Source organism: Olea europaea, unplaced genomic scaffold (genome assembly GCF_002742605.1).
Source record: "Olea europaea var. sylvestris unplaced genomic scaffold, O_europaea_v1 scaffold419, whole genome shotgun sequence".
Classification (NCBI taxonomy): Eukaryota; Viridiplantae; Streptophyta; class Magnoliopsida; order Lamiales; family Oleaceae; genus Olea; species Olea europaea.
This window is the reverse complement of record NW_019261692.1, coordinates 304,425-318,889: the sequence shown is the minus strand read 5'-3', so window position 1 is coordinate 318,889 and position 14,465 is coordinate 304,425. Positions and strand designations below refer to the sequence as shown.

General features: G+C 32.3%; 1 protein-coding gene across 1 annotated transcript; it reads left to right on the top strand.

Annotated features, from left to right (window-relative positions):
• Positions 1-3,193: 3,193 nt before the first annotated feature.
• On the top strand, positions 3,194-8,646 carry LOC111387699 (thioredoxin reductase NTRB-like). The gene is made up of 2 exons (XM_023012279.1): positions 3,194-4,280; positions 8,470-8,646. The coding sequence occupies exons 1-2, from the start codon at positions 3,195-3,197 to the stop codon at positions 8,542-8,544; spliced, it is 1,161 nt and encodes a 386-aa protein (XP_022868047.1). The 5' UTR covers position 3,194; the 3' UTR covers positions 8,545-8,646.
• Positions 8,647-14,465: the final 5,819 nt, after the last annotated feature.

Here is a 14,465-nt window from a genome sequence, read left to right as displayed (position 1 = left end):
TATGAAGTAATATGTTTTTACGATTTTTTTTTCGTAAAGTAATAATGGAGACTAATACTCGAGTCTCCATAACATATTTTATTATAAAAATTTAATTATTTTTTATTTTTTAGTACTATTATATTTCACATTCCAAAAAATAAAAAAAAATCATTAAAACATATTACTTTATAAAAATTAATTTTAAAAATTATACTTGATAGATTATGTAATTTTGAAGGACAATCTAACATATTAAGATTAGAATTATTTCATGATAAAAATGAAATGGTAATAAAAACTCATTTCTCGAAAAATAAACATATTCAATTGTTAACATGTTTGGTCTTCATTTTTTAAAATTTATTTTTTTTCAAACATATTTTCAATAATATATTTATGGAATTCACACTTTTGCTCTTGAATTAACCCCATCAATAAATTATTATTTAAACGGTTCGTAAACATTTTGATTGATATTATTTTTTGGTCATCCAAATGGTTACTATATACTTTTTACGCACATATATAAAAATAATGTTTTTATTTAAATTTACTTATGTGCTCAAAAATAAACTTTCTAAAGATACATAGTTGATAGCGTGAGAAAATAGTGAAAGAGATAGTATGGAGAAATAGAGAATCATAGTTGTGGCGTGTAAAAATGGAGAAAGAGTAAACTTCCATTATTTTATGTATTTTTATTTTAAGAATATTAAAAAAATTAAGTTGATTAAATAAAATTAAATTATTGTACTAAGAGCCAATGAAGGAAAAAGAACGTAAAAAAATGCACGTTGGAGCCTCCGTAATTACGGAGGCTCCTGGAGGCCTCCAGAATTACGGAGGCCTCGACATGAGCCTCCGTTTAACGGAGGCTCATGTTTGAACCTCCATAACAGTACTTTATTAAAAAAAAAAATTCATAAAAACATATTTACTTTATAAAAATTAATTTTAAAAATTATATTTGATAGATTATATAATTTTGAAGCACAATCTAACATATTAAAATTAGAATCATTTTACGATGAAAATGAAATGGTAATAAAAACTTATTTTTCAAAAAATAAATAGATTTATTTGTTAATATGTTTGGTTTTCATTAATATATTTATTTTTCGAGAAATTGATTTTTATTACCATTTTATTTTTATTGCGAAATGATTTTAATCTTAATATGTTAGATTGTGCTTCAAAATTACATAATCTATTAAATATAATTTTTGAAATTAATTTTTATAAAGTAATATATTTTTATGATTTTTTTTTTGAAGGTGAAATATAATTTTTACTAAAGAAAAAAAATTCATAAAAACATATTACTTTATAAAAATTAATTTTAAAAATTATATTTGATAGATTATATAATTTTGAAGTACAATCTAACATATTAAGATTAGAATTATTTCACGATACAAATGAAATGGTAATAAAAACTTATTTTTCGAAAAATAAATATATCCATTTGTTAACATGTTTGGTCTTCATTTTTTAAAATTTATTTTTCTTCAAACATATTTTCAATCATATATTTATGGAATTCACACTTTTACTTTTGAATTAGTGTGGAGAAATAAAGAGGCATGACTGTAGCGTATAAAAATAGAGAAAGAGTAAATAGGACTCTATGACATAATCCTTCACGTCGCGTAAATTGAGGAAAAGCAACAAAATCACTGTATCAAACACGTAAGATAAATTACGTCGTTACTTTCTCTCAATAAAAAAAAGTTATAATGAGACAAAATGGAAGAATCTACCGTTCTTTCTATAGTAGTGAAATATTGCCATTTTTATATAGTAGTGATATATATATATATATATATACCACTATGATACTTTGCTTTGAGAATACATTTTTAAACATAGGTCTCCATTTTTTCAAAAATTTAGTTTCAATCACACATTTTTTCATGAAATAATTTTACATGTAAATCAACAGATTTTCTTTATTTTTAATCATAATCCAACAAAATAGTAGTCCAGAATACATTTTGGCCCAAAAAATGTGGCTCAAACAGGGGCATAGACTTATAGTTAAATTTAATAATTAATATTCTATTAAAAATGAGAAAAAACTAATAAATTTTCATAGAAAAAAATAAAAGGAATAGTATTGTTGTAATGTGTAATAAAATTTCTCTTAAAATTTTAAGATATTCTTTATTTAGTATAAGATATTATAAATAAGACACTATGTATAGATATAGACATATAACTATTGTTTGATAGATATAATCAAAGATAACAATTAATTTTAATCACACATTTCATTGAATCTACAATTTTTTAATCACACATTTCATTAATTTTTTATTGACATTTATTAAAAATATGATTTGAATCCATGCCTATATATATATGGACCTTGCTGTTTGTACAGGGAAGGTTTGATACCCTCCCCGATAGAACATACTCATAGGGGGAATTTTTTATCATTTTTTTCATTCGAGTCCTACGTGGGTTCCACGCGAATGTGAGAATCCGTCAAGAATGTGTTAAACCATTTTGATGCACAAACGATATTTTACTATATATATATTGCCCTCTCTTTCATCAATCCTCTAAACCATACTATCTCCTTTTTGTTGAAGATCACATCTACGAATTCATAGGATGCAAAACTTAGTCACCAAGGTGCTTTGAGCCCACAATTACTTGATACCCAAGCAAATATATCACCACCATTCTTAACAATCAAATGCCAAAAACATCCCATTGCACTGATGGTGGCGTTCGTAGTCTTCTCCTCCAATAAAGCCTACGCACTCAACTACTCTTGCAAAGAGACAATATGGTTTGATAGGGTTTAATGAACAAACTTAAATACATTATTTAAGCAAAAAAATTGTAATTAATAGCTAAAAAAAACTTCATTTAAACTAAAATATTGCTACCTAGCACCAATAATATTTAAACTAACTGTTTAAGTGATCATACTTGATAAATTTAATTAAATGAATCATTTAACCATACATTTAAATAAATTTATCATTATTGTCATGTATTTTGTTATAAACTATTATTTAATCCCTATTTGTCTATCATTATTTTAGAACTATTTTTTCTACAATTTATTTTTAATCACATATTCTCATAGGAAAATATTTTTACATAAAAATTCAAAAATTTTCTACTTTTTAATCATACATTTTTCAAATATTCATTATTTCAAAATTCATTTTCCAGAAAATAAAGCCTTTCTGCAATTGATGTGGCAGATCCGCCCGCCCAAACGACCCGCTCAATTCCAAGAAATGGCCTACAACTGTTTCCCAGGGCTTTTAAAGGTTCTCAGAAAAGCCCGCTACCTAGTTGGCATCGCTACTCTCGCCACCACTACCACAACCAACTCATCCGCCGGTGCCATTGCTTCCAAAATCTCCACCATGGAAGCCGACCTGAAGACTATAAAAACCCGCCTGTGTATTGTTGGAAGCGGCCCTGCTGGCCATACTGCCGCCATCTATGCAGCCCGTGCGGAGCTTAAACCTATTCTGTTTGAGGGCTGGATGGCGAATGATATCGCCCCAGGCGGGCAGCTTACTACTACCTCCGAAGTTGAAAATTTTCCGGGTTTCCCTAATGGGATAGGCGGAATAGAGCTTATGGACTGCTTTCGTGCTCAATCGGTCCGGTTTAAAACCGAAATCTTCACTGAAACTGTCACTAAAGTCGACTTTTCGACATATCCCTTTAAAATTTTTAGTGATGATAGGACTGTTCTTGCTGATTCTGTTATTATTGCTACTGGTGCCGTTGCGAAACGCCTCCAATTCCCTGGTTCTGAGGAGTTCTGGAACCGTGGCATATCTGCCTGCGCGGTCTGTGACGGTGCCGCTCCTATCTTCCGTAACAAACCTCTTGCTGTCATTGGTGGCGGCGACTCTGCCATGGAAGAAGCCACCTTTCTCACCAAATATGGTTCTAAGGTTTACATTATCCACCGAAGAGATGAATTTAGGGCTTCGAAGATTATGCAGAACAGAGCTTTATCAAACCCGAAGATTGAAGTCTTGTGGAATTCTTCTGTAGCAGAGGCGTACGGGGAGAGGACTTTGGGGGGTTTGAAGGTGAAGAATGCGGTGAGTGGGGAGGTTACTGATTTGAGCGTTTCTGGTTTGTTTTTTGCGATTGGACATGAGCCGGCAACCAAGTTTTTGAACGGACAGCTGGAGCTGGATTCTGATGGGTATGTGATCACGAAGCCTGGCACCACTCAGACCAGCGTCAAGGGTGTATTTGCTGCTGGTGATGTTCAGGATAAGAAGTATAGGCAGGCTGTTACTGCTGCTGGCCCAGGATGCATGGCAGCCTTAGATGCAGAACATTACCTTCAAGAAATTGGTGCTCAAAAGGGCAAGAGTGATTGAATCTTGAATCTCTTGTAGTAGAAATAACCTTGAATTATCGTCAACCCCTATAAAGATTATTAATTATAAACGCACGTGTGAAAGTGGGTTTTATTTTATCTCTATCTAGTGGTCAATCTTCATGTTCATCGATACACATTACTTATGAAGAAAGGGAATTGTTTATGACATTCAAAAAAAAAACCCTAAACCTTAAACCCTAAACCACCCCTCACAGTAAGGGTCGATCCCACATGAAAAAAATAATAATAATACGTCAGGCCTGCGACTGTGAGTAATCCGGTAGGGGTGTAAGTGTAGCAGGTTCCATATACACATCCATGAAGCCGTGTTCAGTGTGAGAGAGAAACACAAAGGCTACCATTAGAAAAGTAAAAAACAGAGGCTTTCCATTGAGAGGTCAAAAAAACGGTCGCTACAATAGAGAAATAAAAGGCTGTGGCTGCTGCTGGCAGAAGAATTAATGAGAAACTGCTGGGAAAAATTTTGCTCATGAATGAAAAATAGTGCCGGCTGCTGGACTTGCACTCCTAGTAAGGTTTGGGTGAAGTTCTGATTACCCTATTTAACATCTGTACCTAATTCATACTATTTGGTCCAATGATTTCCTACTAGAGGTTCAACCTGTAGCTTATGCTTACAATTCGTTCTCGATATTGAAACTTGAAAAACAAAATTTCCGTTAATATATTACCACATGCATTCCATTTCACTTGATATAGTTTATTTTTCATAAATCACTGAACTTGTAATCAAAGGTACTGATATAATTTCTGACTTTCAGTTGTGGGGCTGTTTCCGTGTCTTAAACTTAGAACTTTATTGCTATTAGGAATGTTGTTTGGCTTCCCAATTTGTTCTGATTTAATTAATATAGAGCTTATTGCTTGTATCTTATTCCCTAGCTAGTTAATATAGAGCTTATTGCTTGTATCTTATTCCCTAGCTAGTTTGAGTGCCCTTTTGGACTTATGATTGTCCACGGAATAATGTTATGATATGCGATAACCTCCTACAAATGGTTCTTTATCCATAATTCTTATCTTCCTATACAAAATTTCTAGTTCTTGTTCTCATCTCTTATTTTAACTACATGAAACTGCACCAGCTTGCAGAAAAGAATTCCTTTGATTCCTAAAGTTCTGATGCTTCAAAATGATTTAATCACAGCATGATCTTTAAACTATTCACTTGAAATGTCAAAAATTAAAGGGGGCTCTGTGTTTAAGCAAAAATGATTGGGCTAGGTGTGATGTTTTATTTTATTTTAACAAAAATGAGCTTCTAGAGATTGCAAGAGAACTTACAAATTGAAAGGCCAAGAAAACAGATTGAGAACTTTCTCTTTTAGGGTCATTAGTTTAGCTAATTGTGATTACATACAGTAACTGATAAATTATTTAGCTGCACATATCTCATTCTTTTGCCCTTCCACTAAGAGTTGCATCATCTTATGATTGGTTCTTTTCTGTAATACAAGTGTGATTGTTATGGTCTCACTCGGCAAGCTGTTGTCGTCCTGGCTATTAATTTTCCCTGTACCTCTCTTGTAACTGTATTGATTGTGTTGTAAAGAATTACTGAGAATATTTTTCTTCCTTTGTTTCCCCACATTTACTTTACAGAGATTCTATGTTGTGCCTTGCTGTGACTTTGGTAGTTGAAAGACAATATTTGCCTTTCAAAGAGTAGTTAATTGTTGAGCTTCAGGTATGCTTGTACAGTGACTCATCTTTATTTCCCTATTCTATCAAGGACTGTTCATAGTCAAGGCAAAAAAGCTCAAATCCTTTCTAGCTACATGTTTTTATTTGTTTCTCAGATGCAGACAACCTCGCCTTCAAGATAATATTTTAGTAACCAATTGACTGAATAGCCTTCTTTAATTGCTTTTACAGTCCAAAGAACTTGTAATCAAAGGTAATTACTTATATAATTTTTGACTTTCACCCTGTTTGGTACAAATTAAAATCTAGATTTTAATTTATGTCAAAGTCAACAATTAATTCTAACCACATATTCTCTGGATCCCACAACTTTTCAACCACGCATTTCATTGACTTTTATCAAAATCTACTAAAAATCTAATTTTAATCCCCACCAAATAGGGACTTTAAGTTGGGGGGCTGTTTCTGTGTCTTAAACTTGGAACTTTATTGCTATTAGGATTGTTGTTTGGCGTCTCAATTTGTTCCGAGTTAATTAATATTGAGCTTATTGGTTATATCTTATTGCCCATTCTAGTTGGGGTGCCCTTATGGACTCATGATTGTCTGTGGAATTGTGTTATGATTTCTCATCTTCCTTCACAAAATTTCTAGTTCTTGTTCTCATCTCTTATTTTAGCTATGCCAAACTGCACCAGCTTGCAGAAACAAATTCCTTTGACTCCTAAAGTTCTGATGCTTCAAAATGATTTATTCACAGCATGATCTTTAGAACACTTCACTTGACAAGTCAAAAATTAAAGGGGCTCGTGTTTAAGCAAAATAATTCGGGTAGGGCCAATTTTTATTTTATTTTTATAATTTTTTTTTTAGCAAAAATGAGCTTCTAGAGATTGTAGGAGAACTTACAAATTGAAAGGCCAAGAAAACAGAGCGGTTCTGTACGGTAACTGATAAATTAGTTAGCTGCACATATCTCATTCTTTTGCCCTTCCACTAAGAGTTGCATCATTCTTGTGATTGGTTCTCTTCTGTAATAAAAGTGTCATTGTCATGGTTTCATTAGGCAGGCTGTTGTCTTCCTTGCTATTCATTCCCTGTACCTCACTTGTAATCTGTATTTATTGAGTTGTAAAGAATTAGTTGAGAATATCTGTCTTCCTTTGTTTCCTCACTTTTACTTTACTAAGATTCAATAAGTGCCTTGTTGTGACTTTGGTAGTTGAAAGAAAATATTTTCTTTTCTAAGAGTAGTTAATTGATGACGCATAAGAAATTCATATTATTTGCTTAAGGTATGCTTGCACAGTGACTCATCTTTCTTTTCCTATTCTATCAAGGACTATGTTCACAGTCAAGGCACAAAAGCTGAAACCCTTTCTAATTGCATGTTTATATGTGTTTCTCGGACGCAGACAACCTCACCTTCAAGATAATATTTTAATGATAATTTCATCACTTTCCGAACGATTTGACTGAACACCCTTCTTTGAACGTTAGCATGTTCTGCAATCTATATTCCGCTGCTACTAGTTAGTCAATCCACCATTATATGCTTATTTCTTAGCATCTGTTTGGGAAGAATTTATAAATTGTTTAATTTTCAAATGGATAGAAATGACTGGTAGATAAGTGTATAGTATTTGTGTGTCCATTGAAAATGTGTGGTTGAAAATGAAGTTTGACCATTTATAAATGATTTATAAATGTTGCCAAATGGAGGCTTAGTTTGTAAATTTATTTAACCTGAAATCCAACACGGAGTTCATCTCAGATTGAATGAAATTTAGAAGCCAAATTTGGGCAGAAAATTCTGTGGCCAATACACACACACACACACGGACTTTTACATTGCTCAAGTCATCGCTTTTCAACTAGGGAGCGAAACAGGATAATTTGATTCCATTTTGGTGAAATAGTGAAGGATATTCCATTAGACCAATATGTGTGTATATTATTAAACCTTTTATTATTGCTTGTGTTGATTTTATGCATCCCTTGGCAACTTCTGTGACAAGAAATAGAATCACCTCCTTGCAGACTGAATAAATTTAAATATTCTTAACCTGGTTTTTATGCAGTCTTTCTTACTGGATCACTCTTTTTAATTGCTTGTACTGATATTATGTCCCGTTTGGTAGTCATTTTTTTTAAAATGCATTTTTCTCACTCTTCTTTTCAACCACACATTCTTTATTAAAATAATATTACATTTAAATCAAAAACTTTTCCTTATTTCTCAACCACACATTTCACATCAATTTACTATTCTAAAATACATTTTTACGTAAAAATACCTATCAAACACCCCCATATGTATCATTTGCAGCAACATCTGTAACAAGAAATAGAATCACCTCCTAGCTAGACTGAATAAATTGAAATATTCTCAACCTAGTTTTTATGCATTGCCATTCTTACTGGTCTTGGGTTTTTACTCTTGTTATTCAGGATGCATGGCAGCCTTGGATGCGGAACATTACCTGCAAGAAATTGGTGCTCAAAAGGGCAAGAGTGATTGAATCTTGAATCTCTTCTAGTAGAAATAACCTTGAATTATCGTCAACCCCTATAAAGATTATTAATTATAAACGCACATGTGAAAGTGGGTTTTATTTTATTTCTATCTAGTGGTCAATCTTCATGTTCATCGATACACGGGAGGGGGGGGGGGTTTGGTTTGGCACAATTTTATTCACATGGGGCCCCATGTGAGATTTCTGTATTAATTCTGTAAAGTCCATTTCTGTACGAATGGATTCGGCCGAATTTGACAGCTGTTGACCTTCATAGAGTTATGATTGACTTGGTGTTTTATCATAGATTTTGATAGATGTAAAGTATTTTATGAGTTGAGTAGTCCTACGTATTTAATGTATCAACATTTTGGTGCATAAGACAGCCTTCAAACTTCATGTACCAATAAAATTTGGGAATAATAAAAACCGATACTCCAACCATAAATAGTTGCAACCAAGTTAGGTTGTGCACAGTGACGTATAAAATGTCATTATTTTATGAATATTGAAAGTGCACGTTGCCTATATCTATGTGATAATATGCCTTATTTGAGTTGAAAAACTTACCATATGTCAAAAATTAAAAATCATTTAGTAATTGGGAATGAATAGCACTAAATATGTTTGAAGAAAAATTACCTCAAATTTTATTTATTGTTGTATACAATAATATTTAATACTGTACACAAAACATGTTGCAAGATTGATGCATATCCCTTAATGGTATGTAACATGAGGTTATGTCTTGCTAATTTTTTATTAGTCACCTTCACAGTCTTCTTTGGGGTTAATTATATGAATGGTCACTGAACTTTGTCTTATGTTACTACTTAGTCACTGAACTTAAAAATGTTACTACTTATTCACTGAACTTAAAAATGTAACTCAATGGTCATTAAACTTTGCCAAGTGTTATTAATTCATAATCGAACTTTAAAATGTATCTCAATGGTCACCGAACTTTGCATCGTATTATCCATCCGTCACTCAAATCGATAAATCCGTTAAGTCCAACAAACGGCGTCAACTTGAGTGACGGATGGGTAACACGGTGCAAAGTTCGGTAACCATTGAGATACATTTTAAAGTTCACTTATGAAGTAGTAACATTTGGCGAGATTCAGTGACCATTGAGTTACATTTTTAAGTTCAGTGACTAAGTAGTAACATAGGACAAAGTTCAATGATCATTAACATTCATTTTTAAATCGAATTATTAAGTCCTTGTTTGAGTCTCATTCTTTCCAGAAAAAAAAATATTCTTAAACAGTGATTTGATATCATTCAACTACACATTATTCAATAAAATAATATTACATGCAAATTCAAAACTTTTGCTTATTTTTTAACTGCACATTTCCCATCAATATTATTCAAAAATTCATTTTATCCCTCAAAATGAGGATCAAACAAGGGCTAAACTTCTCAAATCGATCTCTATGAAAGAAGAAATCAAAGAAAATGAAGGGAAGAAAGAGGAAATAGAAAATCAAAGACCTATAAATTAAATAAAAATAGAATTGTTGCTAATATTCATCCATCATGGTGAAAAAGTACGTTTGATTTTTAGATCAACTGGTATCAGTTCACCGTATTTCAAACTCCGCATAAATAGATTGAAAGAGAAACAGTTAGAACATTAAAAGAAATTGACGAAGAAAAATTAAATAAAAGTACAAAAATGTTCGAATAGTGCCAATGTAACTGAGGTCGATTTGATTTTTCAACTATATTACCACTTAGTCATTGAACTTAAAAATGTAACTCAATGATCACTGAATTTCGTCAAGTGTTACTATTTCAACCAAACTTTAAAATATATCTTAATGGTTATCGAACTTTGCACCGTATTACCCATCCGTCACTCGAGTTGACGTCGTTTGTTGGACTTGACAGATTTTTCCATTTGAGTGACAGATAAGTAACACAGTGCAAAGTTCGGTGACCATTGAGATACATTTTAAAGTTTGGTTATGAAGTAGTAACACTTGACGAAGTTCAGTGACTATTGAGTTACATTTTTAAATTCAGTGACTAAGTAGTAACATAGGACAAAGTTCAGTGACCATTCATATAATTAATCCGTCTTCATTGTGATGGCTATGCTTGATTTTTCTTGACAACAACCTGCTACAGCCATCTCATTCCTGGACAGTAAGCAGGTTCGGGCCCTTATGTCTAGGAATTACTAATAGATATAATTACTATGATCCTTACATTTTAAACTTTCAATTTCAAAAATTAGATATCAATGTTTTTTTTTTTTTTTTTTTAAATAAAAAATCTGGTATACCCCCACCACCCCCACTAAACCAAACCATCTTTTCACTCATAGACTCATTCCTTTTGTTTTATCTCTTCCACCATCTTCCACATTGCACAACATGTTTGAAGAGGACGTCAAATTTAGTGTGGTGGAACTTTGCAACGAGACTATGGAGGAAGACTGGTCGCGACAATTGGAGTTGACGTTGGAGAGAAAGTTTGATTTTGCGTAGAAGGAAATGACACCGGGAGGAAGATTGATCACTTTATTTGTAACATGGGCAAGGGAAAAAGAACTACAAGATGATTGATTACCTTTACTAGAATTAAGGTAACTTCAAAAATTGTTGTCATCTTGTGATGACGAACTAGTCCTTCCTATAGGCCATCAAACGTACCTAGTTTTTTCGATGTACAATTCAGTGGCGGAAGCAGACATTCGGTGCTAGTGGGGCACGATTAAACTTATTAAAAAGTTATTACATAATTATGTATACTACATGAATACATATAAGTGATCATTGTCATAGATTCACAGATTTCATATATATGTAAAATAACAATTTTCAAAGAATTTCAAATAATCTCACATATATGATAAATAATAATTTTCAAAGAATTTTCAAATTAAATATCGCAGATGACTAAATAATCTCAACCCTCACTCTCTCAATTGTTTAGTCATCGGTGTAATTCTATTCTAATAAAAAAGCCAAACTACCGTTACTGTCCAATTATGATTTTTGGCTCCAAAACCCCCAAAAGATAAAGAAAAAAATTCTTGAAAGTTGGTGGGTCACTTTACCCACCAAGACCATATATAGGTCCGCCAATGGTACAACTCATATATCTCACATAAAGTTTTCTCGAGATTTCCATGCCCCTAAATAGTTTGGTAAAAAAAAAAAAGAAGAAAAGATTTAGATGAAAGCTGGTGAAATATGTGGTCAAAACTTGATAAAAAGTTGTGGATACCATGAAATATATAGTTGAAAATGAGTTTGGAAAAAAAAAATTGAAAAAAGGGGGCCCAAATAGGAGTCATGTGTAACTGGAGATCCAAAAGTTAATTTATTCGAAATTATGAATATAATATTTTTTGTATCCTCTAAATTAAACTTATGTACCATCAGTGAAGCTAACGAGAACAACATAGGCATTTCCTTACAATAATAAGGTTAAACAATAATGTTAAATAGGTCAAGATTCAAAACCATCGAAGAGGTAATATTTATGGGCCGGATCGAGTATTTGGACTTGGTTTTTGGTAATTAATTCACCATTGGCTCAAGCCTATGAAATTATATTCCGACATTTATATCATAGATCAAAATTAATTAGATATCAAAACCCAAATCTTCATATTGAAAACCAATCAACCTGCAATCACTTAAAATATAAAGTTAATACTTATATAATCAATGTAACCAATAAAATTGGGATAACAGACTTTACCTCAAGTTTCAGAACAGAAATACATACCTTACTTACTTCACGTACTCACCAGGACTAAGGTCACATATAAAATACCCAAGTAGAAATAAATAATCACAGTGAACAGTTAAGAACAATTAATCACGCGATGAAAATATAACATAGGATAATTCACAGATCTTTTCACAAAAATACGTTCACACAAAACAACATATTAACACCAAGTTAATTAACAAGCGACCAACATATATACAACAAATACATAAATAACACCACGAAAAAATCTTAACACACTTATCCCATCACATTCCGTGTTGCTCATACCTCGAGAACACATATCTTTTCTCATCGCCCCCATCATGTTTACCAGATAGATCATTCAACTCATATTTAACTGGCAAATCACAATAAATTCTAAATGATCGGGATAATCTCTATCACTATGTCACTCACTTCTCCCATCTTAATTGGATAATGGGTTTCCACCTAAGAAAAGTAATAGAAACGCCTCTCTCACACTTCAGATAAAGGATTCTAACATTTAATTACATCTCCACTCGTGATCCAAATGCCACACTCCACATCTCCATTACATACTATCAATGTACCTCCGAACATCTATACTTCACATCACCAATAGACACATAATACACTTACTGCTAATGCATCACAACTCACTATGCATGCAAATAATTACACAAAGCAATCAAATTGCTCTAAAATTCATGCAAATGTATATATCAAAAACATTGAAATGCAACATATAATCATATAACAAAATTAAGCAATCACACACACATACAGAAAAGATTACACATAGATGCACATCCAGTAATTATGTTTACTCTCGATAAACCTCACTAGGGTCATCACTCGACTCTATAGCCACATTCGCCTCACCTCTAATCTTACTCTTCTACTTATTTTTCCTCTTAGGACAGTCCCAAATAAAGTGTTCAGTCTTACTATAACTGTAACACCGCTTACCATTACATTTGTTCCAACTTTTGCCCTTTATCTTACCATCCTCATCACTCGAGTCATTACTCGAATAATTCCTATCTTGAGATCTACCCATATTCATTTGATTAAACTTGATTTTACTCCTCATCATATGTAACTCACCACTCTCCTTATCTTCTTTTTTCAACCTTAATCTCCATTTCCTTACTTTTAAGGAAATGTTGACAATTTCGGGTGTTAAGTTGTCCCTATCATACTTAATTGCATTATTAACCTATTGAATTAAGCAAAAAAAATGGCATTTTATGTTTTTGACATATTTTTATCACAGTTAACAATATCTTGAACAAACGTGTTGAAAATATTTAGATTGTCATCGAGATCCTTTGAAAAATCTAGTTTAAAACTGAAAAATCTTTTAAGCAAGTACAACCTACTAGGAGTAGATTTAAGGAAATACAAGTCCTCCAACTTTTGCCATTTGTAGAATCAAGTTTTCCAACTTTTTTTTAAAAAAAAGTGTCAAATAAATGTTAATAATTGAAATGTAAGCAAGTTTATCATATTTTTCTTTTTGTGCTTCTGCCAAATTTGCAGGAAATTTGTCATTATGGCTTTTGGAACTTTTTATTGAGCCAAAATCTCCTTTATCGTCTGTTGCCAAATTGAAAAATGTCATTTTCCATTGAAATTTTCAACTTTGAAATGTGAAGGCATTTTGGGAAAAAAACAGCCAAAGTGCACAAAATGCGATTTTAGATCAAGAGAGTGTTCAAACGGGTCAAGTGTAGGTGTTCTGATAGGATAATCAATGCAACACGAACGTATGTTAACAAAAATTCAAATTCTCACGCAGTGCAATCTCATACAGTTATTAGACGACAATTAGAACACAAAATCAATTATCAACTTACAATCAAATTTAGCACTTTGAACAGAGCAAGTAATCCCTAAATTTCTAACACAAGAACTTTTTGTGGACATGATTATGGTGGCTCTTGTTGGAGTTCATAATTAGATTACTTATTTACTTTATTTTTCCATTTCGTGTACCATTAAAAAAAGGAGGAGGAACAGAAGCTCCACTTTATTAAGGTTTTACTTCACTTTTACTGCATATATATTTTTTCATTTGCAAGCTTAGGTCACGTCAAGAGACGAGAGGCTTAGCAGACAGACAGTCGTGAGATTGAAGACATTTTCGGCTTTGGAACACAAATATCATGGAAACTATTCAATGTAGTTTGTTATGGAAACATTGA

Bases quoted from the DNA above. Each gene is read 5' to 3' on its own strand.
- LOC111387699 (XM_023012279.1), top strand. From the start codon at position 3,195: ATGTGGCAGATCCGCCCGCCCAAACGACCCGCTCAATTCCAAGAAATG. The intron at 4,281-8,469 runs CCAGGATGCATG...TACTCTTGTTAT, and splicing joins AGGCTGTTACTGCTGCTGGC to TCAGGATGCATGGCAGCCTT.